This window comes from Symsagittifera roscoffensis, chromosome 5 (assembly GCF_963678635.1).
Source record: "Symsagittifera roscoffensis chromosome 5, txSymRosc1.1, whole genome shotgun sequence".
NCBI lineage: Eukaryota > Metazoa > Xenacoelomorpha > Acoela > Convolutidae > Symsagittifera > Symsagittifera roscoffensis.
The window spans coordinates 51,979,940-52,005,128 of NC_087066.1; the positions used below are offsets into that span (position 1 = coordinate 51,979,940).

The window sequence follows — 25,189 nt, forward strand, 5'->3', positions numbered from 1 at the left end:
ATACGTAGCTTTGTTATTGGTGGCTAGTTTTTGGAATTTATAAGCATCCGTGGCTGAGTGATTAGTGCATGAGACTCAATTTTGCTAGGTCGCATATTTGAATCCGAGTAGTCGATTTTTTGCTAATTCTTTGTGTAAACGTTTAAACGAAAGTTTTTTTAGAATGCCTTCGCAACTGTATATTTCCAGCTTTAAAGGGGCTCCGCTTGATTTATAGTATCAATCTTTTTTCTTCGTTCTATAAAGCAGCCCGCGGTTTGATATTTTTCACTAACGAAAGCTGAACATTGTCAATACAGAAGCCGTGCCATCAACTGAGGACACGTTGTCATACGAAACTCTGATTGACATTGAAAACACGGAAACTTCATTAAAACTCTATCAACATTTTATAAATATTACGTTCAAAAATTTTTTCACTGAGCTTAGTAATGCTATCGGTCTGTTATAGTTAGCCTTGTGTTCATTCAAATATTAGGATACAACATGACGTGGAGCTTACAGTTGGTGACGAAGTGAGTTTGAGTCCAGACGCGAGGGTGGTTGCAGCGCTTCTTAACCGAGATGGTCTGGCGGTGCCTCGTGATCTTTCTACACTGTCTGGTCTCTTTGGCTTCGTTGAGGATATCACCGAAAAAGGATTCCTCAGTGTCAAGTTTGAAGGTTGCGCAAGTTAAATTTTTAAACAGTCGAACCCATTTGGCAAATTCCAAAAAGCACCACTGAACATTCAATGTAATAAGAAATTAATTTAAAAAATCAAGGAATATGCATTTAAAAATTTTTAAACCAGTTTAGGGAGAATGTCGTAAAATTTTGCAGCCGTTGTCAACGCTATTTCCAGCAATCTTGTTGAAAAACGCTTTTTTTAGACTCGCCTCTCTCATTCTCTCTCCCTCTCGAGTTTTCTGCAATAAACATGCGAACTTTTTGATCAAAAAAATTATTAAGGTACAAAACGAAAATTTTAAATTATGATTTTTTTTGTATTTTACAAGAGCTGCTTAAACATAGCACAGAGGACGCTAAGTTCTTTCCTTTGATGAAAAAAGTGATAGCGAGAGAAAAATCAAGGCCGATTAAAAACTGGGCAACATATTTTTATGATTTAAATTTCACTCTGAATTAAAAGTCTGCTGGTAAACTGATAGACCGGGTTTGAATTTTTAGACTACGAGGAAAATAATTTCGAGAACGCTGCCGAACCAATTCTTCTAAGCCACGATGCCGTATTCAAAACGAAACCGACCCAATTCTACAAAGTGGGAGACAAAGTCAAACTTATCGATCACGTCAGTCGAATCAAGTCGAATCAGAAGAACCATGGCGAGTGGTCGCCTAGGATACAAGAAGGCTTCGGTAAAGTGGGTTCGGTGGTTCAAGTGATTGACAGCTACGGGACCGGCAGAAAAGGTGAACAGGATTACGGCCCATTCGCTTGACAGAAATTCCAAAAGCGCGAAAAATTTTACCCGCGCCTATTTTTCACAATTTTGGACGATAATTTTTTTTGGGTGATCGATATTTCTAGCAAGAGGGATTCAGTAGCCCGATCTTTATAAGTTTAGATATCGGAAACTTTATCTCTTTGGTTGTTCAGTTTATTTGATGAACAACTTGGACTAATTTTAGCTGAAATAATCAGTGGGCCTCAATTTTTCAAAACTTTGGACCTTTTTGGTCCTTATTTGCTGTTTTCTGTGGACAAATTTGTCAATAATTTCAAGGAGTTGTATGTTTTTTGAGAACTAACAAACAAAAAACCTCAATTTGGTTCGGTGTGTAACTTGGGGATTCGTTTTACAAGTTTAGGTATATCAAGTTAAATCGATCCCTTAGCGAGCTCCGCGTAAGTTTCTTTGGTTTGATAGAACTTTCTTGTGCACTGAAGCTTACATTGATCTAATGACAATCTCCGAGCAATTTCGCAGATTAGGTAATTGAGAAGGTTTAAAATAATAATTTGGCTCTGAACATTTGGCTCTGTACATCCGATCTTTTCTATGTTTAAATACTAGCGACCTGAAGTTCCCGGGTATTTATAAAAGGACTTAGACTTTCTGGGTCTCGAAATTAAAATCAATCTTTAGAAGACGTCTTAAAATAGGTGTTTGGTATATAAGTTAATTGTTGTGATAAACTTATTAAATAGATTTGGACTGTACACTGAGATAATTCTTACACCTTACTGGGAGCTGTCATGATGTTGAACATTATCAAAGAAAATATCAACCAACTGTCGAATGATATTGATCCATCTTTGAAATCAATTCTGCAAGATCTTTTATCCCATGTTGAAACTCAAAGCGGCACCATTGCAAACATGAAAAATGAATTAATTTTTCTGAAGAAAAAAGTAAATGATCTGGAGCGCTATTCCTCGAAAGATTGTATCATTATAAACAATTTACCTCTGCGACATGGCTCTGATTATGTAGAAGATGTAATCGCATTCTTTCGTGAAGCAATTGACATCTATGTGCCTCGTGATTCCATGGTAGCGTGTCACCCTCTAGGCCCAATTCGCGACATCAAAAACCCCCCAGCCGTTATTGTGAAATTTGTCTATTTTGATGTCAAAGACCGTATCTGGGCAAGGAAGCATTTTTTACGACATTATCTCAATCAGATCAATAAAAAACCTGTATACCTTTTTGAGAGACTGACAAAGAGAGATTCGGATTTACTCGACTATATGAAAGGCCTTAATTTGAAAACAACAACGAACAACTGCGCACCGCAAGTCTTTATAAAGCGTGAGAACGGGAAGGTGTTCACTCATAATGTTGCAGACTCGGTTGATGCGGAAACGTTGCTTGCTTCTGGAAAAGCGCAAATTTTAGCAAAGAAGAGAAAATCAATTTTTCAATTAGGAAATCAAGATGCAACGATGAGGCTAAATGTCAACACGACAACGCCAAAAAGAGTGTCTCCGCCAACTCCCGGGTCGGATCAGCAAATCCTTGATTATGTTAAAAAGCACAGAAATGAACCTGAGAAAATTGTGCAGTATGTTGATAACTTAGCAAAACAATCTCCTCAAACTGAGCTTCATTCTAATGTTAGCAATACTTCAAGTGTGTTTACTGTAGAAGACAGTGGTTAAGTATTTAAGACAAGACAGCCTCAGTAGGGACTTTTATTCAATCTCATTTTTATTTTATTTCGTTTTATGTCCCCAACGTCATTTACCCAAGTTCTTGAGGCTGTTTCATTACTAAATGTTAACGTGCGATCACTCAAATCTAATTTTGAAGCCTTTAAAGTCAGTCTTGAGCAACTTGCAATAGCCCCATCTGTTATCGCTGCCACTGAAACTTGGCTGAACCCTAATGATTCAGCCGAGTTGTTCAATTTGCAAGGATACAAGTTTTTCTCGAGCCCTCGGCTGAGCAGAGGAGGTGGAGTAGGTTTATATATACGAACGGAGCTTAATACAAGCCAGTTAGTGGAGGTGTCTGCAGGAGAAATTTTAAAAATAGAGGTTGTAGCAGGTGATAAAACGGCAACGGCTGTAACTGTTGTATATCGTCAACCGTCAATGAGGGTCGAGGATATTGTCCACAACCTAGAAAAGGTCTTAACCGAAGCCAAGTCGAAAAAGAGACATGTGATTATGGGAGACTTTAATATTGATATGATGAAAAAACACAAGGCAAGAGATGATCTTACTGAAATGTTCAGTTCTTTCGGTTATCATTTGTTGTCACCTCTGTTACCGACACGAGTAACTTCAAAAACAAACTCTTGTATCGATCATATTTGGGGAAATATTGGAATTAACAATAGTTGCATACACCGCTGGGGTCCAGCCGATCATTTCATGATTGAAGTTTCTATCTCTATGCCGAAATTGGTTAGTAGATATAAAGAAACATTTAGCTTTAGAAATATGAAAGTTTTCGAAAATGATGATACATGGTTAAGGTTTGCTTTCCTCTTACAGTCCAAACTGAAGGAAGTTGATGGTACCTTATCCGATTTGCATAAATCTGCTGAAAATTTCTCTGAAATAATTCTCAGTTGCATTGATAGATTTGCTCCCTCTCAAACTCGTTATGTGCCGAAAAATAACAAATCCTGGGTGACAAATGAAGTGAAAAAAGTAGCAAACAAAAAAGCATCCGCATACAGGACATATATACAAAACCCTACAGAAGATAACAAGATCAAATATAACTCATTACGAAACAAATCCAATGCCCTGAATCGGAAATCATTCAGAAGATTCTGGAGATCTAAGCTAAATACAACAGACTCTCATAAGTATCACAAAGCGGTTGCAGCATATCTTGGAAAACATAAAAATGTAACGTTGCCAGATGATATAAATGAAAAAAAAAGCTCAAGATATGAACAATTTTTTTGTAAATATTGGTCCAAATCTAAGTGATAAAATTGAAGTTGCAGATCCTATTTCATTAGAAAATGTTGATTATTCAATGTTCTTTCCGAGTATAAAGGAAACAGAAATAGAACAAATAATAACAGAATTACCAAATAAACTCAGCTCGGGTTGTGATTGCATCAATACAGCAATAGTCAAATTATGTAAACCAATAATCACGCCATGGCTCACGAACTTTTTCAATACCTGCTACACAAATGGGTGCTATCCAAAATACTTAAAAATTGCTAAAGTTTTTCCGATTCATAAAGGTGGATTGCAAGACGAATATGGAAATTATCGACCCATATCTTTGTTATCAACGCTGTCAAAAATCTTTGAGAAGACAATTCATATCAGATTAAGTAGTTATTTGGAAAATTGCAAGTTGCTCAGTACAAATCAATATGGTTTCCGTAGTAAATTAAGCACAGTTAAAGCGGTTCTAGATCTAACAGAAGAGGTTCGTAACCTGAGAGATCAGAAGAAAAAAGACGTTATGTTAGTTTTATTAGATCTGAAAAAAGCTTTTGACACTGTCAATCATGCGATCTTAATTGATAAATTAGATCGGTATGGAGTAAGAGGAAAGTCGCTGGAAATTCTAAGAAGTTACTTGTCTAATAGGAAACAGTATGTTGTCCTTAATCAATTTAAAAGCGAATTGAAAGATGTTTTGTGCGGGGTGCCACAGGGTTCAGTCTTAGGACCGTTGCTCTTTTTGATCTATATCAATGACCTTCCCAGAATTGTAAGAAATTGCCGACTTACTTTGTTTGCTGACGATACATCTGTTATTAAAAACAAAAACGCTTCCCTTGATGACTTTCAAGAAGATCTAAATCGAATAGATAATTGGATGAAGTTTAATAAACTTACCGTAGAAGGATCGAAGTCTAAGCTACTAATTTTTTCAAAATCCAAAGCTGATGCTATATATTTCGCAGACACTTGTCTACAACCCGTTGCTAGCTGCAAATACCTAGGCATTGAATTGGATAATAAACTATCCTTCAAAGATCATATTGAGACTATACGGAAAAAATTAACCCGCTTCTGCGGAGTTGCATACCGGCTTCGTAATGTGATGACCATTTCACAAATGGTCATGTACTACAAAACTTATGTACAACCTTGTGTTCAATATGGAGTTCTTGTTTATGGAGCAGTTTGCAAAAGTGCATTAGATGTTATTCATAAACTACAAAAACGATTTTTTCGTATAACTTTTCGCAAAAGTTATCGTGACTCGATAACGGAAATAATGGCCAAAAGCAAAATTGCTACTGTATACGAGTTACATGTATATGAAATTCTAAAGAAAATAGTTAATGAAGAATTGTCTCAGAAATGTGAAACTAATTTTTATTCAACGAGGTCATCAGTAAAGGGTGCTCGTATTTTACCATCAATGAAAAGTAAGCTTAAATATAACTCTGTTTCCCATCGTGTAGCCAAATTAATTAATATATTAGCCAATTGGTGTGTAACTATACCTTCCTCCTTTGAAACCCATCACTCAAAAAATGCTTTCTGTCATTCAATCTTAGATTCATATATAATAGGAAATTGCCATTTGATTGATGAATTATATCGCTAGACTTGAATTAATCCATTCTAACTTCCCTGAGTCCTCGGTTAGACCTGATAACCTCTCGTCGAAGGTACCAGGCAGTGGACTCTGGGAAGGGGGAGTTAGAAAAAAGCGAACAACTGGATTACCAGCTCTTAAGAACTGGGCCCACTTGCTCGCTAATTAAATAACAGTCATTATTTCGCATCCGCCCGCTGTCAGTTGTATACCCTTGTAAGTATAAGCTTGCATCATATCTCTGGTTCTCATGTTAAAGAATAAAGCTCTTGAATTAAAAAAAAAAAGAGTGATTGCACTATTTAAGTCTCGTTTTTTTTTTTCGCTTTAAATTTGCCTCTTTGACCTAAATTAATTATTGAACCTTTTGATCTGATGTCATATGATGTGATTCCTTTACGGGGCAACCTTCAACAAGCCTCTCGTTGGCTTTCTGGTTGTCCTATCATGAGTTATTTTTGAATTTTTGCTTATTGTGTTATGATAATTTGATTACTCATGATGAATATTTAAATAAATAAATAAATAAATAAGTTGGATTAAGCAATCAATTTTCAGCGTAGAAAAATAGGTCGATCTGTAGGCGACGTTAGAAAAAAATTACAAAAATTCGATGTTAATTGCTTTAAAAGCCGAAACTGGTATCGATTTTTAGGTGATGTCTTTGTGGAGTTTTCGGATTCAGTATTCATGATAACTTAATGTAATTTTTCTGATGTAATTTAGAATAATTTTTTGCGCTACGTATGTTTGATTTTCGCGGTTTCCGGGATATCAGATTTGGCTTTGTAATCATCTTGGGGCGCCAAAAATCTAGTGAAGATTAATTATCCATAAGAGAATAGACCAACATATGAGTTGTTCAGCTCTTCGCGGAGAACCGCTTTTGTCCCCATATTTAAGGTCTTTATGCAAGATCTACATGATTTTTGCTAGTTATCTGGGCTGATTAATGCTGCCTCACTTTCAAGGAAGGAGCACGGATTATGGTGGGCCTCTAACTTCCGAGGTTTCAATTGAGTGGCGGAGATGTAGCCACTTCATCACCGCTCCACATTTTAAGTCGTTTCTTGAGCAGTGCCTGCGTGATATTTGCAGTTTCTGTATTTAAATTTAGGTTTAGAAAAACGTTTGTTCCGGCACAGGTCAAGCATGACTTAAGTCGTTCCTCGAGCAATGCCTGCGTGTTATTTACTGTTTATCTATTCAAGTTAAAGTTTTAAAAAAAATTATGTTCCGGCGCTTATAACAAGGTCAAGCATGACTAAATCATTGTGAATTTAGCGAATTCGGTAGAAAAAAACATTGGGCTCAATGAATTATTTTGAGCCCAATCCTTGTTTTATTTAGCTTTGCCGAAATTTGAGTCAATGCTTAGGCGACGTCCGTGTGAAGTTCGCGGATTCGGGTAAAGTGATTGATCTGATTCTTAACCCGAGAAGTCTGGTTGAGTTCGTGGACGAGTTTAAACGAGGCGATAAAGTAGTGTGTGCTTTGACCTATGACAAAATGAAAAGTCAGCTGCCTGATAATTATCACATGGAAGGTCTACATCATCTCAGAATTAAACACATGTCGGTAAGTCAAACGTGAACTTGTTATGTTTCCTTTTTTGAATCGAATTTTGATTTTGCCCATACAAAAGCAAATTAGGACATCCTCAGTAAATAATTACTGGGTATCTTTCGAGTTCCATTGGCAATCCCAGTTCAAAACAATTTTTCGAAGAAAATTCTTACATCTATAACTTTTCATGGTTAAATTTATCTTTCACAAAAGTTGGCTTGAAAACAGTTTTTGTAATCAATAACGAAAAAATTATCTTGTTTACGAAAATTTGCTTTGAACTCAATTATTTGGAACTCAAACTAAACGTAGTAATTCTTAGCTGAGGTTTTTGTTCCGACTATTGAAAATTTGGAAAACCAATTTTTTGTTTTCCACCCAAAAACAGGTACCAAATATAATTATCGGACTGGGTTGAGTGATATATCATACTAAAGTCCTTTCAATTGTGATTCGAACGACATTTTAAAAATTTCAAAGAGTTGTCCAAATTTCGGGAAAAACTGGCTTGAAATGTTAGAGTTGCTTGAGATTTAGAAAAAATTCGAAACAAATGAAGTTTGTGAGACTAGAAACTGCGTGCTAACCAGTTGGAGTGATTTTCCTAAAAGCCTGTCGTTGCTGTTCGAAATCTAGCCAATCGTTCAAATATTTCCCAACTTGTGTTTTTTTAGCCCTAAGCCACAAAGGAAAAGTCGAACATGCGAGCTGTCCGGCTTTTTTATGGAAAGCCGCCTTCTAATTATGTACCACCGTATTTTTTTTGGGTTCATAATCGGCCGTGTCTCAAATCACCAACAATTCGACTGATGAAAGGCGTAGAGTTTTTAACAGCGACGTCAGGCATTCATCCCTAAACCGTTACTCCTGGTTCGTGCTTCGATAAAAGATAAAAGCTCCTCCTTAAGTTGTTCGTCAACTATTTAAAATGAAAATACTTTTGCTTAGATGGGTGTAGTGACAAGAGTGCACGGGAGCGGAGTGGAAGCAGTCATTTCTGTGGTGTACGGAATGAACATCGAGATCAAATTCATCGCCAAGAACATCCTCAAGATTCCCTCCGGCCCGGAGAGTTCAAAACCTGACGACGATTCAGACTCGGGGGACGACGTAAGAAAAGACGATTGCCTCGTTCAATTAAACGAAATTTTTCTGTGTTTGAACATGCTCTTAAAAAGAAACCAAATGTTGCTGTAAATTTTTCCATCAAATTTAATGATTTTTCACCCATTTCAAACCCACACCTATGTTATGTTTTTGATGCGCCGAAGTCTAAAAAGACCCCTGAACAACGTGCGTGTGAAATTGGTCGACAAGTCTCATCAAATATTATTCTGCGGTTTGACTTTTTCCTATTTAAGTTAAGTTCTTTTCCTTTGACAAAAGGAAGTCAAACTCCATATTGAAATTCAAGATGAACATCATTCGAGACAAAATTTGGAATTTTTAAAAATGATTTTTCAGCTTCTTGGCTATTGTTTCATTTTTTATCTACCAGCTAGCAATGCTATGTTTATATTGTATCCCAAGTAGTGCAAAGCTCGGCTTCGCGTCTGTTTCAAAAGTTTGGAGCATCCTAAATGGGTACCGTGATGGTTGTTTAAAATAATCTTGCAGTGAAACTAAGTATAGTTTGACTCAAGTTGTTTCCTTAAACAGTCTTTTTACGAGTTCTTTTTCCACCAAGCTTACTCGCATATTGAATAATATGCTAGCAAAAGGGCTCGTTTTCAGTGTCTGTGTTATTTATGTATTTTTGTCAGCATGTATTTTATTGTTCCGACTTTCAATACGAAAGTAACGGAATATTTGATCTCGGGGTGGGTTTTTTTTTTCTTCAGACAAATTTCGACTTTTTAACTAGCCATTTTTCACGGAATTTTTTTATATCATTCAAAAAGTATTGTTGTCCTGAGCTTAAATTTGAAAAGATATTTCACCTGTGATCATTTTTCGTAAAGTTATGAGGGTTTAAAGGTTGCCATTTTGACCAATTTGGGACAATTAACGCGCGATATAATTCGAGCTATTAACGCGTAAGCGGAGATTTAATCCGTCTTAGAAATCGTTCCAAATTGGTTGAACGAAGCTTATTCACCATAACTGATTTGTTACAAGGAAAGAAACTATCCTTTTGTACTTTATATGGCGTGTGGGGGGATGATTTTCATTGAAAAAATTTCAAATTTTAGAAAAAAAAATTTCATTTTATTTTCATTAAATTTTTTAAAGTTATTACTGCTCCATAAACCTTAAAAGGCAGTCGGAACATTCAGGGCTTCGCCCTGATACGAGCAGTCTTGACTTTTTTTGTTGGGGCAGCTTCGAGAATTAGTTGAGCAGTTACTTAACCTGCTACACAAGCTTTTGTTAGTTTAATTGCATTGGTAAACAACTTGCCTTAGTTCGTATTTGAACTCTTCGCTCCATTTGATAATTGAAATATAATGTAACAGCATTTATGATTTTTTAATTCCGATTTTCTAAAAACAAATGCTTTTTACATGCGCTGAAGTCTAAAAACCCAAAACAAAAAGTTATAGTGTTAAATTAAAGCGAAGCAAAGTGTTATAGTACGAACTTTCTTTTTTTTCCAACCTAAGTCGCAAATATTGTTGCGACTTTTGTTGCGACTTGATGCAACAATATTTGCTGCATCGAATTGGGCATCGTTGCACCTTTACAGCTTATTGATAACATGTGCTTTGACATTCGAATAATTTTAAGTTTACACAGTTGATGCATTTTTAATTCATCAAGTGAACCGAAGAAAGCTATTTGTTTCAAACAACATAACAATAATGAAATTTCGATTTTAGAAATTTTCTAATTCTATATATCTCGCAATTTTTTGAAATGCATAATTGTTACATAATGTTTTGCGACTTATTTCATGCAAAATTTTATCTTTTTGTATATAGTGCTACTTTTGCTGAATCGTTAGTGCGTGAGACTCAAAGCATCCGTGGCTGAATGGTTTGTGCGTGAGACTCAATTTGCTAGGTCGCAGATTTTTGCAAAATCGGTTTTTTGCGAAGCCTCGAGTTTTTGCAAACTCGAGGTTTATTTCTACTTTTTTTGTTAGAGCTGCTTTTTGGTCGTGTTCTTGCAAGTGTTTGCGAAGCGCAGCTTGGCCTCTGTGTAAATTGAATCTAAGTAATTTGTAACAGTTAACCTTTTGTTCTGTTTTCTGAAAATGTTGAGCAAAGTTTTAGAACATTGGAGAGGCGTTTTTCTTATTACGCATGTGATTGGCAAGCCTTCACATTTCATGTGATTTCAAATCTGAGTAAATATATTTTTAGGTGAACCACTAGTTTTACAAAATCACTTAATTTATTTGACGCTTCGGTTCAAAATAAATCATAATCAAGCCGTTAATCCGCATGTTAGCTGAGAGATAACGCACTTGCCTGCGAAGATCGAGTGACGTGGTTTGAATTCGGGCTGGATCTGATTGTCTGCTTTTCTTGGCATAGTTGCCCCCAAACAATAATTTTCCGCGAATGATTTCAGCATTTTAATATGATTGTTAATTATTTCAATGAGTTCCTGTTATGTGCAAATGAAGCGTTCCTAGATTTTTTGCTGATGTTTTTCGATATATATTTTTTTGAAATGAATGAGTAGTGTCTTCTCCATTTTTTTTATTTTTGATTTTTTTCTAGTTGCAATAATTTTTGAATGCCAGTGCTACGGCTTATCAAAATTGTTCCATTTTTTCCTTCTTCACAAACATTTCAATCGCCTGATCTGAGTTTGTCAAATCAATTTTTACGAAGCATAACTGTTGAAAAATGGCTAGATTATACCTACTTTTGTAATATTTTGTATTTTTTAAAAATGTATGTACGTTTTTTTTAGTTCACTGACTCTTTTCAACTGTCTGTTGGTTATGTTCTAAGTCTAGCAAACAAAAATCCTGTCGAGCTTCAAAAATACGAAGAATTTAGTCAAGATAGCTCTCGTAAAGTAAAAGTATATGTAGCCATTCGGTTTGAATGCATCATTTTTGATAACTGCTTCTAGATTTTGGCTTGTGAATTTTAAAAAATAAGTTACATTATTTTCAGTGCATTTAATGGTTTTTAAAAATTCCCGTCAAAGTTTCGGATCTCTTTAACTATTTCCACCTTTTGGTACCTAGTAACGAATTGCCACTCCTATAAAGAAATAACTCAACGGTTAAGCATATGCGCAATTTGTACCTGGTAACGAATCTCCCCTTTTTGCAAAAAAAAGGGATAGTTAAAGAGATCCGACATTTTTTTCGGGAAGTTTTTTTTATTAGTATTAGTGATATATTTAGGAGCATGACTACATTTTCCTCACTTCTCATCGCGAACTGAGTGTTGGAGATCAAGTTTGCACGAAGTTGAGCAAAGATAAGTTCATGGAATTTCAAAAAAAGAAGAAGCTAGACGAGGAAGATGCTCTATTTGAAGCTCTGGAAACATCGGGAGAAGTAGCAGGTAAATCAAGACTATCAGCGCAGTTTTTTTAAAGTATCTCGATAACTTGAGCGACGAAACAAAAAAAATCGAATCGAGCATATACTAGAATAAAAAAAGCGAGCACTATAATTCAATGGCATAGCAAGAAAGAGTTGGCAGTTGCTGTACAAGCAGCACAGAATATCCTGACCAAACTGATTTATGAAAAGAAGTTAAAAATCAACTAATCATTTAAAACAAAATTAAATAGAAAAAAAATAAAAATTTATTAAAATTTTTAAAAAATACAAGACGGAGCGGTAAAATTAAATGGATGAACGTTCAAATTGTGGTAGAATGGCTAAGCCTCTCATAAAATTTGGTATAATTTTGTCTGAAAAGTGTAACTAATTTAGATCAGCTATTCTGGACACTGATACAGACTTTACATTTTATTTCAAATTTTAATAATGACCAAAGGGCTTTAATATGATACCACCCATAAGAGAAAAAAGTATATAATAAATAACTTTGGGCCAAAAAAATAACTAAGAGAAAAAAAGTTTATAAGACAATTCTGTTTTTGTTCAAACAGCCAAAAACTTGTTTTCATATAATTTTTAAGATTAAATTGTTTTTTTTTCGGAACATTCTGTATACGTGCACCACTATTCTTGTGTCAAACTAAAATTTGATCAAGCCAATTTGCGTTAAATGTAAGCGAAACGAACATTGTTTTTTTTAGGATTTTCGACCAAAAATTTCGTATTGGTTGCAACTTCTGGCAAAGACGACACTGATGCAGATACTTACTGGAAAGTGTCCAGGAAGGTTCTAGAACATTCCCAGAATGACGCCTTCCAAATCGGCGATGTGGTCATGGTCGGCGAAGAACCAGCGAATGGTAGGAACCTTTTTGAATTAGATGATGTACGACAGTAACAAACCGCCAAAAAATCTTGGCGAGATACCTTGAAAGATTTTCCAAGTAAAAAAAAACTGGTTGGTATTTCAAGCTCAAGGACTAACTTTTATCAAAATTGTATGGTCTACTGGCTAAGTAAAACGCTGAACAGAAAAGAGATCATACGAGTCCTTTCACAGTTGAACTCCTTTTCGTTGTTTGATTGGTTGAATTCACAATTATCCCGGTATCAACGATACATATAATCAACATCCAATTGAACTCTTTAAAAGCAGTTGGAAATCTTTGTGATCTTATACTTTTAATATGAAAAACTGTTATAAAAAACATCATCTGTTATAGAGGGTTATATTGGGGTCCGCTTAAAAAGCCATGTTTGCTTTGTGCTTGGCAATGATTTTTGAGCATCTTTTAGCGCTGAGTTTGGTTTCCAGAAAAGGTTGATAAAAAGGTTTCAGGTCTGGTAATATCATTTTCTAAGTCCTTCTATAACAACAGGAAAAAATTTGCTCCCCTTTTTCTCCCATGTTATCTAAGCCTTGAGAAGGGACAGATATAGGGGAGCGGGAAGCACATCCCCTCCTCGCTCAGGGATTTGTCCCCCTGTTCACCCAAAAGGTTCCCTTCGGTACTATTTCAGAACATCCCCTATTTTTAACCCCAAAAGCCTTAAACTTTTAAGTGAAGAGTGCGAGCCTAAAAATCGAAATTTTTATGTTAAAATCTACAAATACCAAAAGCTGTCCTAAACAGATTTTTTGTCTCCAATAATTTGCATGCCCCATAGAAAATCTTAGCAAATTCAGGTTTTTGTTGTGTTTTAGGATCAATCATAAAATTAATTTATTTGGCCTGAGTTTTTTGAAAACCCCCATCGAAAAAATCCTAAATGCGCTCCAGCCATGCAGGGACATGGTGGATTTTTGTCGACTTGTCTTAAGAAATTTTTTTGTGTTCTCCCGGATAATATGCCGAAGCGAGTCGCTTTTTCTAAAATAGCAACAAAGGAAGGACTCTTTGGGCTTTTAGGGAGCCCAATTACTATCCAGAAAACGTCCACCAACCCCTAAATCCGCTCTGCACATTATTGGCAACATCTACCCTAAACTATCAATTAGACTTTTCAGACAGAGCTAACGGTGACGGCGCTCAACATGCAGACGCTTCTAAGAAGGCGGTAATTTTGTCCCAAGTGTCACCTGACAACCACAAACTTCTAGTTGCAATTGTGGGCGACGATGAAAACCACGAATGGACAGAAGTCAGTGTTTCGGTCGAGCAGCTTAAAAGGTTAGCATTATTCAGAGACATTTCATTTTGCTTGATTTTTTTCTCAGCTGATTATTCTACGCATAATTCTGTCAATGTGATATATTATAAGAAGCAAAAAGTTCAGACGGAAAAAATTAATTAAAATGAGTAATTGACCTTTTTGGAAAAAAATTTTTGCATGCAAAAGTAAAATGTTTAGACCAAATTTGAAACCTAAAAATTGCACGCAAAACTGCAGAGATTGCTCTTTTTTTACTAATTCTATCTGTTCGAACTTTTTGCAACTCTCTATTCTGCTTTTTAAATTTTTTTCAGCTATTATTCACAATTTCTGTATCTTGTTATTTCGACCATTGTAAATGGGTTGTAACTTTGTAATCGAATGTGTTTTAGTTTGTTTTATTCCGGCCATTGAAAATGGGGAGGAACTTTGTGTTCAGGTGTGTTTTATTTTTTCCTTTTTGTTTTTTTTCTTGCGCGCAAAATCAGGTACCACAAATAATAATCAGGTCGAATGATATATTATAATAAAGCTTTCAGTCGTGATTCGAACCACAATAAAAATTTCGAAACAAGTTTCTCAGCGTCGACAAAACACGTTTGAATTTTTTGATTTTTGAGAGAATGAAGTGAGCATGATCAGGCTTATTTTGTTTTTCAACCAAAAGCAGTTACCACGAATAATCATTGGAATGGATGGGATGATTTATCAGTTTTAAAGCCGTTTTAGCCTTGATTCGAACTAAATTAAACATTTTCAAAACGTTGTCCCAGTGTCGAGAAATACTGCTTCAAAATTTTCGAGTTTCTGTGCAATTTTGGGTGGTTAAAGCAAGCGAGCTGGCTTATTATAGAAGGATAAGCCGATCCCTGTTATCAACTCAGTTTCGTCCCTAAAATAAAAAAAATAAGAAAAATATTAATTTTTTTTGAAAAAACTTGATTTTTTTTTGCAGTTCCAGTTTTATGCAAGGTAGGATTTTCTCGAAAAGTGTGTGGGTGTTTGTGGGAGGAGGGGGCGGGGGGTGTGGGGGCGCTGGGATGGCGACAATGCCGTATTTGGGCACTTTTTGGAAAATTTTGTCCAAAAAAATTGCAATTGCGTTTTTCGGCGGGCTCCTTTTCAAAATTAGTGTATTTTGAAAATTTGTAGGGTTGGAAAAGTCTCAGAACAAACAATTTTAGGCTTGGTTGGCGGAAAATGGATGTCATATAGTAATTTTAAAGGGCGAACCTTTTGGTTGGTGAACTGACCGTTTAGTGAAGACCCCCCCCCCCCCCTTCCCCCCTAAATCCACCCCTGCATGTAATCATTAAAAAATGATGCAACCATCTGGATTGTTCGAACAGCAATATTCAGTGCTAAATTCAGTTCTGGATTTTACAATGCGTTTGCATTGACTTACAAACTAAAAATTACTATAATATACTTCTGGAAAAAAGTGTCGGTGGAAGTTAGGTTTTCAGCTTTCGAAGAATGTGTGCCGAATATGTGTGACCCAATAACTTTTTTGGGTCACAAAGTTTCGGTATGTTATTATTTCAGTATTTACTCAGTGTCTTTTAATGCGACAAAAATTAAAAAGCTCCTGATGCTCATAAAACAATTTTTTAACTGTTTTCATCTGCAAGAATCTTTCAGAAGTGGTTTGAGAGTTTGAAAGTTGGCAGGTTTTGCGTTGAAAGAAAAAAACTAAACAAACACTTTATCACCAAATTTGATGGTAATTGGAGAAAATTGGACAAAAATGCGGGTAGTTTTTAACAATGAGGCCCGAGTTGCTCTGTAAAAGCTGTTGCAGTTGTTGTGTTTTTTTCCTTCAGATATTCGGGTGCGCACCAACTAACTGTTGGAGACGAGGTCATTATATATGCACGCATGGATCTCGTAGAGAAACTTCAACTGAGAGCTGGTCTCAAATTTGAACCCGAAATTGAGAACTTATTCGGCAAAGTTGGATACGTTAATGACATCACTACCAGAGGTCAACTCAGCATCGTCTTTGAAGGTTGAAAACAGTTTCAATTTTCACACTTTTGCAACGAAAGTCGGTTAAGTTTAAGTTTACTCAGCTATGAATGTTGAATTTAGCACTGTTATCATGACAGAACGTCTTTAGTTGTTAAGTTTTTTTGTAAGTCTTGATTTTTCAGCTAGTATGGTTAAGCAATTATGAGGGCGTGTCGTTTAAAAATCCATAAAAATCATGAAGCACGGCCGAGATAATTTTCCAAAGGTGCAACGATGGTTTTTCCTGGTTCTTTTAAACTGTATCTTGATCTTTGGTGATGATTTCAGGTCGATCAGATCCAATCACTGTCAACACAAAACTTGTCCGAAAAGCTACGCCGACAATTTATTTCGGAGTCGGCGACAAGGTTAAGCTGATCCCGGATGAGTCCCGTCTTAGATCGAACCAGAAAAACCACGGCGAGTGGGTTGATCCGATCAAAGAGTCCATTGGTCTTGTCGGGTCGGTCTTTTACGTAATCAATAATCCGAGCACAGGTCGAGTCAAAGACGTAAAAGTGAAGTTTGCGAGCTCTGGTCGAGTTATTCCGGTGATTTTGAACACTCGAAGTCTGGTCGGCGTTTCAGAGGTGTTTGCAAGGGGTGATAAAATTGTGTGTGCTTTGACCTTCGATGATTTGAGCTCGGTGCTACCCGCGGATCATCAGATGAACGGTTTGATGCATCTGAGAAATAAACATATGCAGGTGAGCCAACTAATGCGTTATAAATTAATTTGCATTTTTCTCGAAGTGTGTTGTTCAAGTGATCTGAACGAAAAAAGAACATCCCTGTATTTTTTTAGGATATCATATTATAAATCTCTGGTGATTTTGTATGATATCTATCTAAATTGTTTCATAAATTCTAACTAAATAGATCCTAGTCCCAGTTATCTAGAATCTCAAGTTGGCTGAGGCTCTTTAATTTATCTTCTGTCGATTGATGGACCGTTTAATGGCCGACTGCCAAAAGAGAGCGAACTGAAAGTCTTTTTCTTCGAAAACAGACAGCAGGCAACTTTCTATAATGCTGTGTTTGACTGGGACTTGCTGAATTTCTTAGTCCCATTTCTTTTTCTGAGCGACAAATTTCACATCTGAATGACCAGCAAAATCTTCGCGTGTGTGCTCATTTTCGAGGAAATAGATCGTTATTTTGGTCGTTTGCTGTGTTTTGTCTTAATGGGACCCTCTATGGTTGTAGTTTGTCCGAGAAAACTTGATATAATAATATAGTTTTTGTTTCATTGTTGTGCGAGAATTTGAAAAAAGGAATATGAACTGATAATCGCGAGCAACTTTTAAGTTTCAGGCTCAAATTGTGACTGAGTCTTTCGAACAATTCGCTTAAATAAAAGACTCAGTTTGAGATCAAAATGTTAAACTCAAATAAGTTAACGCGTGTTTTTATCATTCCGATTCCAATTAACACGAAAAAATTTTATAATAATTTTGTTGCAAATTGGCTTAGGTTGGATTGGTAAAATGTAATTGTCATAGGCTAGAATGGTGTAGGGTAGATTGAAATAGGGTATTTTGTCCTGCTTCATTTTGTCATCTGAAATATATTTGTGGTAGGCATAGGTCTTGGTGGGCATCCGTATACATATCCGATTTCGGTCGAGAAAGTCGAAACATATATCGAGCACTGTCGAAACATAGTTTGAGCACAGTCCAAACATAGGTCGAGCACAGTCGAAATATAGGTCGACCACAGTCAAAACATTGGTCGAGCACAGTCTAAACAGAGCGAAGAGTCGAAAAACAGACCTAGAAATGCAATTTTTGTCGGAGCTCAAGGAGAGCATCCTTGTTGCGGAATCCGCCTACAAACCACAAAATACACAGTTTGTCCTCGTAATCAGCACATGAAAACAAAATTTTTTTTTGTTTATAACAAAACATGCTTATTATTTTTGGATTTTTTGGGTGATAAAATCTCAAGCTGGGCTACGTTATAAAAAAAGTACGTTATCACAAAAAGTCAAACTTGTTATGCATTTTTTTTTCATAAATTGTAAATCTAATTTTTTTTTGGCTTAGGCTGGCAAAGTAGTTAAAGTGAGAGGAATCGAAAATGACGCTTTGGTTACTGTACGATACCCGCCCGAAGGCATTGAAATCACTTACATAGCGAAATTCGTCCTTAAAGTTCCAGAATCAGAAGCATCCGGCCATCTGGGTTCTGGGTTTTCTAAACTTTTTTCCGGATTACCGCCAGACTTTACCTCGCTTATGGACCGATTCAGCGAAGAATTTGCTCGAGACTTGGCTGCTTCAGTCGAAAACCGAAGACAAACTAGTCGTTCATCGTCATCGTCGTCGTCAAGTGATTCTAAATCTGAAGACGAGAAACGAGATGAATCCAGTGTGACTACCGAAGGAGTTCCCGGAGACCAAGCGGGAACTTTGACGGCGACAGCATCTAACGACTCGGAAGCCTTAAGTATGATTTTATAATTTTGAACCAATTCTTATTGCCAAGCGCATAAGCGATACATCCACAAAATTATAACTTTGGTTTTTTCCCGTCTTTTTTAGCAGAAAAATGGCTCTAGTTGTTCCCTGAAAGAAACTTTTCGTCATTTTTAGCAGTAGCTGAAGAAGAGCCTAAACAATCTTCTGATGCATCTATGGCCCCACCTATAGCCAACAGGGCCATAAGCATGACCCCTAAAACGGTCTCGTGTGTGCTGTGTTACAACTCAGACTCGCTTGTTGCTCTGAAATGTGGACACGTTTTGTGTGAGAATTGTGCGAATGAGTTGCTGACCAATCAGAATTTGACTGGATACCGCAAATGTCCGATGGACAGAAAAAAATTCAGAAAGTTCATCAAATTGTTTCTATAAGTAAAGATTGAAAACTGAGATTATTCTCAACAAATATGACGAATTGCTAACTTTTATATATATATAGCAGCTTGTGTACATAAATGAAATTAATTAAAATAATCAAAAATATCGTTTGTCGCATCTTCAAGCTTAGTCCACGAAAGCCCTCCAATCAATGTAAGTTGATTATTAGCTTGCCTGAATTCAATTTAAGTTGATTTGGAAGAGTTTAAAAAACCTTTTTCTGAAATCTGTAAAAATTGCTCATAGTTTTTGCATGGAATGAAATTTCGCATGGCCTGAAAAAAAAAACACAAATTTGAAACCATATTTTGCCGTGATATGCTTATGATATCTGATTTGTTTTATTGCATTTGGTTTTCTATAATATTTATTATGTGGAAGAAAGTGACGAAAAATTTCTGCGCGGTGGGCTTTTGGACAAACTTTGACCTCTGATTATAGTAGGAACTTAGGCAATTTTTGAAGGATGTTCTAAACGTTCCAGAAAAGCTGAGAACTTGCTCTGAAAAGTTAACGAATAATTTTTTTTTCAACAAATTTCTTCTAAGGTTTTTGGGGATTTGAAATTGCTATTTTTATACTAAAATGAAGATAAATGATGCTCGCGAAATCACCCTTTCCCAAACTTTCGTATACACGCAAATTATTTTTACTCAGATAAAACTCCACTTATTAATAAAAGAAGCTAAGTTTGTGGGTTATAAGACGCAGAACTTCAGCAAGCTTCTGAGCATAGTGTTGAGAGTTATGATAAGGTTGTTGTTGAGGTCATGTCAGAATTGAAAACCTAACCGAATAACGAATCTTTTCAGAAAATATCTTTCATTTGAAATGACTTATCAACACTTATCATGCTTCTTAGTAAGTTGCAAGAAAGACTAGAAAACTTTGAACGCCCAATGCCCAATGTCGAAATTGCAAACAAAAATTTTCAGAGAATAAGCAGAGAATTTCTAATAACCGAATTAGCCCATACAAAATAGAATAGCCATCCAGATAAGGTGCTTCCCAGAACAACTAAAACAAGGTAAGTATGTCCAAGCTAACCCTTACCTAACAATAACCTGGAAACCAGATTTGAGCATCCTAAAAATCTTGCCTATTTCAGATCTTGTCCAGACATGGAGCATGAAAATTAGTTCAAAAATTTTAAAAAAATCAATGCTTATTCAGGGTACTTAATCGAAAAAAGGTTAAGTCAGAAGTAGTAAGTAGTTAAAATAGTTAAAATAAATTGATTAACACTGGGCATATTTATTTCTGTACGGGAAGATACATCTAGAAGATACGAATTTAAAGTAGACAAGAAATTATCTTAATACAAAAACACAGTATCTAGCACCAGGCGCAATACGTACGGTTAAACCTCAAAATTAAACTTCAAAATACTTTATCTGATAACAAAGCCTTACATTCGCATAAAGGATCAAAAATGTTGTCTTTTGTTTATCGAATTCAAATAAAGCATTTAGCCAGAACAACTATCAGGAATCGAATTGAAGGTTGACAAAAGAGACAGATTTTTTAAACAAATTTCTCTCAAATCTGGCAAAACATTTTGCTTTTTATAGTTAAAAAAGGCAGAAATTTTAGCTATTTGTTTACAGAAAAATTTAAGCACTTAAGAATCTTGATACTGAACAAAAAATATCCTCGAAGAATATGCTTTATATCAACTGGGGCATGACGGGGTAAGAGACATAGGCAGTAGAAGGGCAAACGGTGGCGGGGGGTATTAACAGAAAGGGTGTATTCCGCCTCCAGTAATGAAAAATTGAGTAATTGATTGACATAAAAAAGTAACGAAAAAATCAATTTTGGAGCGTTTTTTTTGGAGAATGTCGACTAAAAGAGAGTAAGTAGACCCCTAATCACGCTTCGTCGTAAATTACATGAAAATTTGGAACGCCGAAACGCTGGAAAAAAAAGTTCAGTACAACCAGCAGGCAGTTCCTAATAAGCGAATTAGCCCATACAAACCTAGAGAGCCATCCAGACAAATTGGTCCCCAATTCAGTATTTTTATCAACTACCATCTCAGTATTTATATCTTGCGTGAGCAAGCTCAGTTATATTTACAAGTCACGAACTTAATTGAGACGAGAATTTAGTTTGTTTAAAACAAAGACACAGTATCTAGCACCAAGCACAATACCTACGTTTAAAACTCAGCCTCAAAATTAAAACTTCAGATAAAAAAGCCTTACAACCGCGCAAAGCATGAAAACTGTTGACTTTAAGTAACTTCAGATAAAAAAAACTGAGCCAGAAAAACTTTTTGGGATCGAAATGAAGTTGAATTTCTCTATAAATTATGTGCCAAAAAGTTTTGCTTTCTTAGAAGAGCTTCAGGTAAACGTTTGTGAGCTTTTCCAAAAGCTTCTGTCATTGGCATTTCTGCCGGTAGAAGACGTCATTGCTGCGTTTTAACTTCCTCAAGGTATTGCATCCGAAGAAAATTAACCGATTTCGAGGTCACGTATATTGAAAGACTGAATTCTGAGCGACAACCTAAGCCCAGATTTGACATAGAAAAATTGAGTTTCCGTCAAAGATTTAAAAATGACCTTTTTTTTGCATCAACAACGCTGCATTTCGTGAAAGTAGTCAACAGCAACCCTCCTTTTCCAAAATTCTTCGAAATGATCAATGACGAACAAAAGAATGCGAAGATTGTATCAGAAAAATTGTGCGCAGGACGAAAGTAGTCAGACCCAAAAAGATAAAATACCAAAACTCGACCCATTACGAGGCTAAACTTTGCACTAGATAAGCACACAGTTTGATGTCTGTATGTTCCTGGATTTCACAGACGATTCTTCAAGCATGTTACAAAAAGTCGGTGGATTTCACTCACAAAATTTCCCCGAATTATGCGTACAAATATATGTAACGTAAGCTTTGTGGGCTTTTTTTGTCTTTTTGCGGATTCCGCAACAAGCGAACATAGCCAGTTGTTTTGATTCCACAGCTGTATGCGGGCTTTGTAAAGAAAAAGTAAGTGGATTGTGCAAATGAAAGCGGACTTGACAATTTTAAGTTGAGAGTGTTTTTTTGTTATGCTGAATTGAACCATTCCTTGTTTGATTAATTAAGAGCTTCAGTTACAATTTTTATCCAGCAAAATCTGAAAAGAAAGGGCATAATTACTGTTAGTAGAATCCAAAATCAAATCCCAATTCAGTTTTCAACTAAAATTGTCGATGAACTCCTTTGGTGTTTGGAAAAAAATGAAATTTTTGACTAAATCAGCATTATAACCAATGAAATATTTCACCTCAAAATTTTTATTTCTTTCAGTATTTGAGATTGGAAAAGTGTTGACTCTTTCAGTGGTTGATCGAAAAAATGATTGTTGACAGTAAATGAGATTGAACAGTTGGACAGTCTTGCTGATGACCCACAAAAAGAGATTTAATTAAAAAATGTAATTCACCGACGTAACTTTATATGTTACTGAAATCCGCAAACAAAATGCAAATTCTGCAGACAATTTGTGGATTTTGCTTGCAATATGAAGATTCCGCTTAAATTTGCGGATTCCGCGACAGCTCAGTTTCACTATACATATAGTTCAATATTTTTTTGTTCATTCCTCAAACTGTTCCGGATTCCGCAAATACTGTTGCGGGTTCCTCAAACTCGCCTAATATAGGAGCGATTTGACCAGCACACGGTTCTAACTATTTGTTTGTGGAATCCAATACAGTAGAGAAGATCAAAAAAGTAGCAGTGCTGCAGATTCTGCAACAAAGCTAAATTTGGTGTGTGGTTAAAACCGTTACAATACACAAAAAGCACAGTTTGGCCTCGTAATTCAAAAACCTATTGGCTATAATTAGATCATATCAACCAAACGATATTTTTGGGGTTCTTAGGGGATGATATTATAATATTAAATTATAAAGATTACTTTTTCTTTTTTAAGTTTTTCAATTCTGAAATTTATTCAACATAAAAAATTCCCTTCATTTTTCCAAAATTGAGCTAGAGTTGATTTGAACCTGCAAATAATTGAATACATGAAAGGTGTTGATTTTCATAATCCCTTCGGCTAACTTCGTAAGTTTGACCCCATTTTTTGTACCCTAGATACACCCATATCATATTTTCTCAAAATTCATTTTTGTTTGGAAAATAAGAATTTTTTATGCCCATGAAGATTCGATCATGTGATTTCAGGGCACTGATTTGAGCGCATTAACCACTATACCATGATTAGCGGTTAATTAGTGATTAGTGATTTTGTTCTTATTCCTCGTTAGGTTTTTGGTGTTTGATGTTTTATTACTCTCATGTTTGATGTTTTCAAGCGTAAATCAATTCTGCCGGCGCCAAAAGATCAAGATTAAAAAAATAAAAATGATGTTAGGACTGTTCTGTATGAGACTGAGACTGTTTTTAGAATTAATTTGATATTTCAGACTGCTTTGCTTAGGACTGTTTTTTATAGGACTCTTGCGTGTATGCACAAGTAGATGCCTGAGTCAAGCTGCGGGAAATTTTTACTTTAGAAAAAAGGACACTTCGCCAGTGTTTTCTCAGCTTCATATGGCCATCAAGCGATTCTTGCGACTTACATACCAATTAATTAGTTCTTTTTTTAATTATGCGACCTTTGTTTTTTACCCAGCCTGATTTTCCAGAACGTAGCAGATGTTTAAGTTGCAGCATTGAATGCAACGTTAAAATTAAAAAACAAACCTGCAACGGTCTGCTGCATCCCAAAAAGGGATTGAAATTATTGCCGCAATACAATTTTCCTGGGTACCACATTTCAATAATTATATGTTTTTCAATTACAAACTAAATTTTTCGCAAAATGCTAGAAGACATTGAACATAGTTGTAAATAATTAGATAATTTGTCTGCGAACCACAACTTAATTATTAAATTATTTTGCAAATAGTAAACTTGTTTTGCAAAATGGTAGACAATTTTCTTGGGCAGCACATCTCAATAAATTTCTTTTTGCAAAACACTAGATGATTTTCCTGGGCAGCACGTCGCAGTCATTGAATTATTTGGCATTTAATAGAAATTTTTTTCAAAACGCCAGATGATTTTCCTGGGCAACACATCCCAATGACGGATTTTTTTGCAGTTAATAATACTATTTTGCAAAGAGCTTCATGACTTTGCGAAACGCTAGATGAATTTGCTGGGCCGCTCATCTCAATACAAAAAATAGTTTGCAAGTAGCAAAATTATTATGCAAAACGCTAGTTGTTCTTCCTGGGCAGCACATCTCAATAATTCAATTGTCCTGAAATTAATCCGATTTTTTAGCAGAACACTAATTATTGAGATGTGTTGTCTAGAAAAATTATATAGAGTTTTGCAAAACATTTTTACTTATTGCAAACTAGGTTAAATATTGCGATGTTTTGCCCACGTAAAATTATCTAGCGCTTCCAAAAAAGTTTTTGTAATTACAAATTAATTTAATTTTTGAGATACGCTTCCCAGAAAAATTGTATAGTGTTTTGCATTTAGAAAAAAAAACTATTTTGCAAAACGCTAAATGATTTTCTTGATCAGCAAATCTCAATATTCAATGTGTTTTGCAGCTATTAAATTTTTTTGCAAAACGCTAGGTGATTTTCCTGGGCAGCACATCTGAATAGTTAATTTATTTTGCAAATATAAAAAATATTTTGCCCAGCTGTAGATGATGTTCCTGGGCAGCACTTCTCAATAATCAAACAATTCTGCAATTAAAAAAATTACGTTGCAACGCTAAATGATTTTCCTGGGCAGCACATTTCAATAATTATCACCGATCTTCGAATTTTCTTTTTGATGTACACTGGACAGAAATAAAACAGCTCTTTTTCACTTCAATTTTTGTTGTTTTGATGATTAATTCATACTTCGTGTCAAATTGAAACCGTTTTACGACCTACAAAAGTTTTAAAAAAGGGAGCACGAAACTTGCAACTTGATATTTAGTCAAGCACGGCTGAACGATTGGTGTTGTTTCAACTTCAATTTGCGGAATTTTTGCTTTAAGCATTGCAGAAGCAAAAGCTGTTACAAAATTGTCTGTTAAAATTGATTTTGCGAACAAATCTCCAAATATAAAAGAAAGAAAAGAGTGAGCAACTGCTGCGCAATAAAAATGAAAAAGGTTTAGTTTTTTTT

At 35.5% G+C, this 25,189-nt stretch overlaps 1 protein-coding gene across 3 annotated transcripts in view; it reads left to right on the forward strand.

Moving 5' to 3' along the window:
- The window catches only part of LOC134845572 (uncharacterized), a 40,431-nt gene extending 21,334 nt beyond the window's left edge, over positions 1 to 19,097 (forward strand). For 2 of the 3 annotated variants that reach the window (XM_063862519.1, XM_063862521.1), the window contains exons 10-20: positions 479 to 663; positions 1,171 to 1,413; positions 7,357 to 7,556; positions 8,493 to 8,654; positions 11,854 to 12,016; positions 12,723 to 12,881; positions 14,030 to 14,192; positions 15,999 to 16,183; positions 16,474 to 16,892; positions 18,231 to 18,633; positions 18,780 to 19,097. In XM_063862519.1, the coding sequence (XP_063718589.1) occupies positions 479 to 663; positions 1,171 to 1,413; positions 7,357 to 7,556; positions 8,493 to 8,654; positions 11,854 to 12,016; positions 12,723 to 12,881; positions 14,030 to 14,192; positions 15,999 to 16,183; positions 16,474 to 16,892; positions 18,231 to 18,633; positions 18,780 to 19,039 (2,542 nt within the window). In that variant the 3' untranslated portion in view covers positions 19,040 to 19,097. The remainder of the gene's footprint in view (positions 1 to 478; positions 664 to 1,170; positions 1,414 to 7,356; positions 7,557 to 8,492; positions 8,655 to 11,853; positions 12,017 to 12,722; positions 12,882 to 14,029; positions 14,193 to 15,998; positions 16,184 to 16,473; positions 16,893 to 18,230; positions 18,634 to 18,779) is intronic. The other variant, XM_063862520.1, reaches the window with a different exon arrangement.
- The last annotated feature ends 6,092 nt before the right edge of the window (positions 19,098 to 25,189 follow it).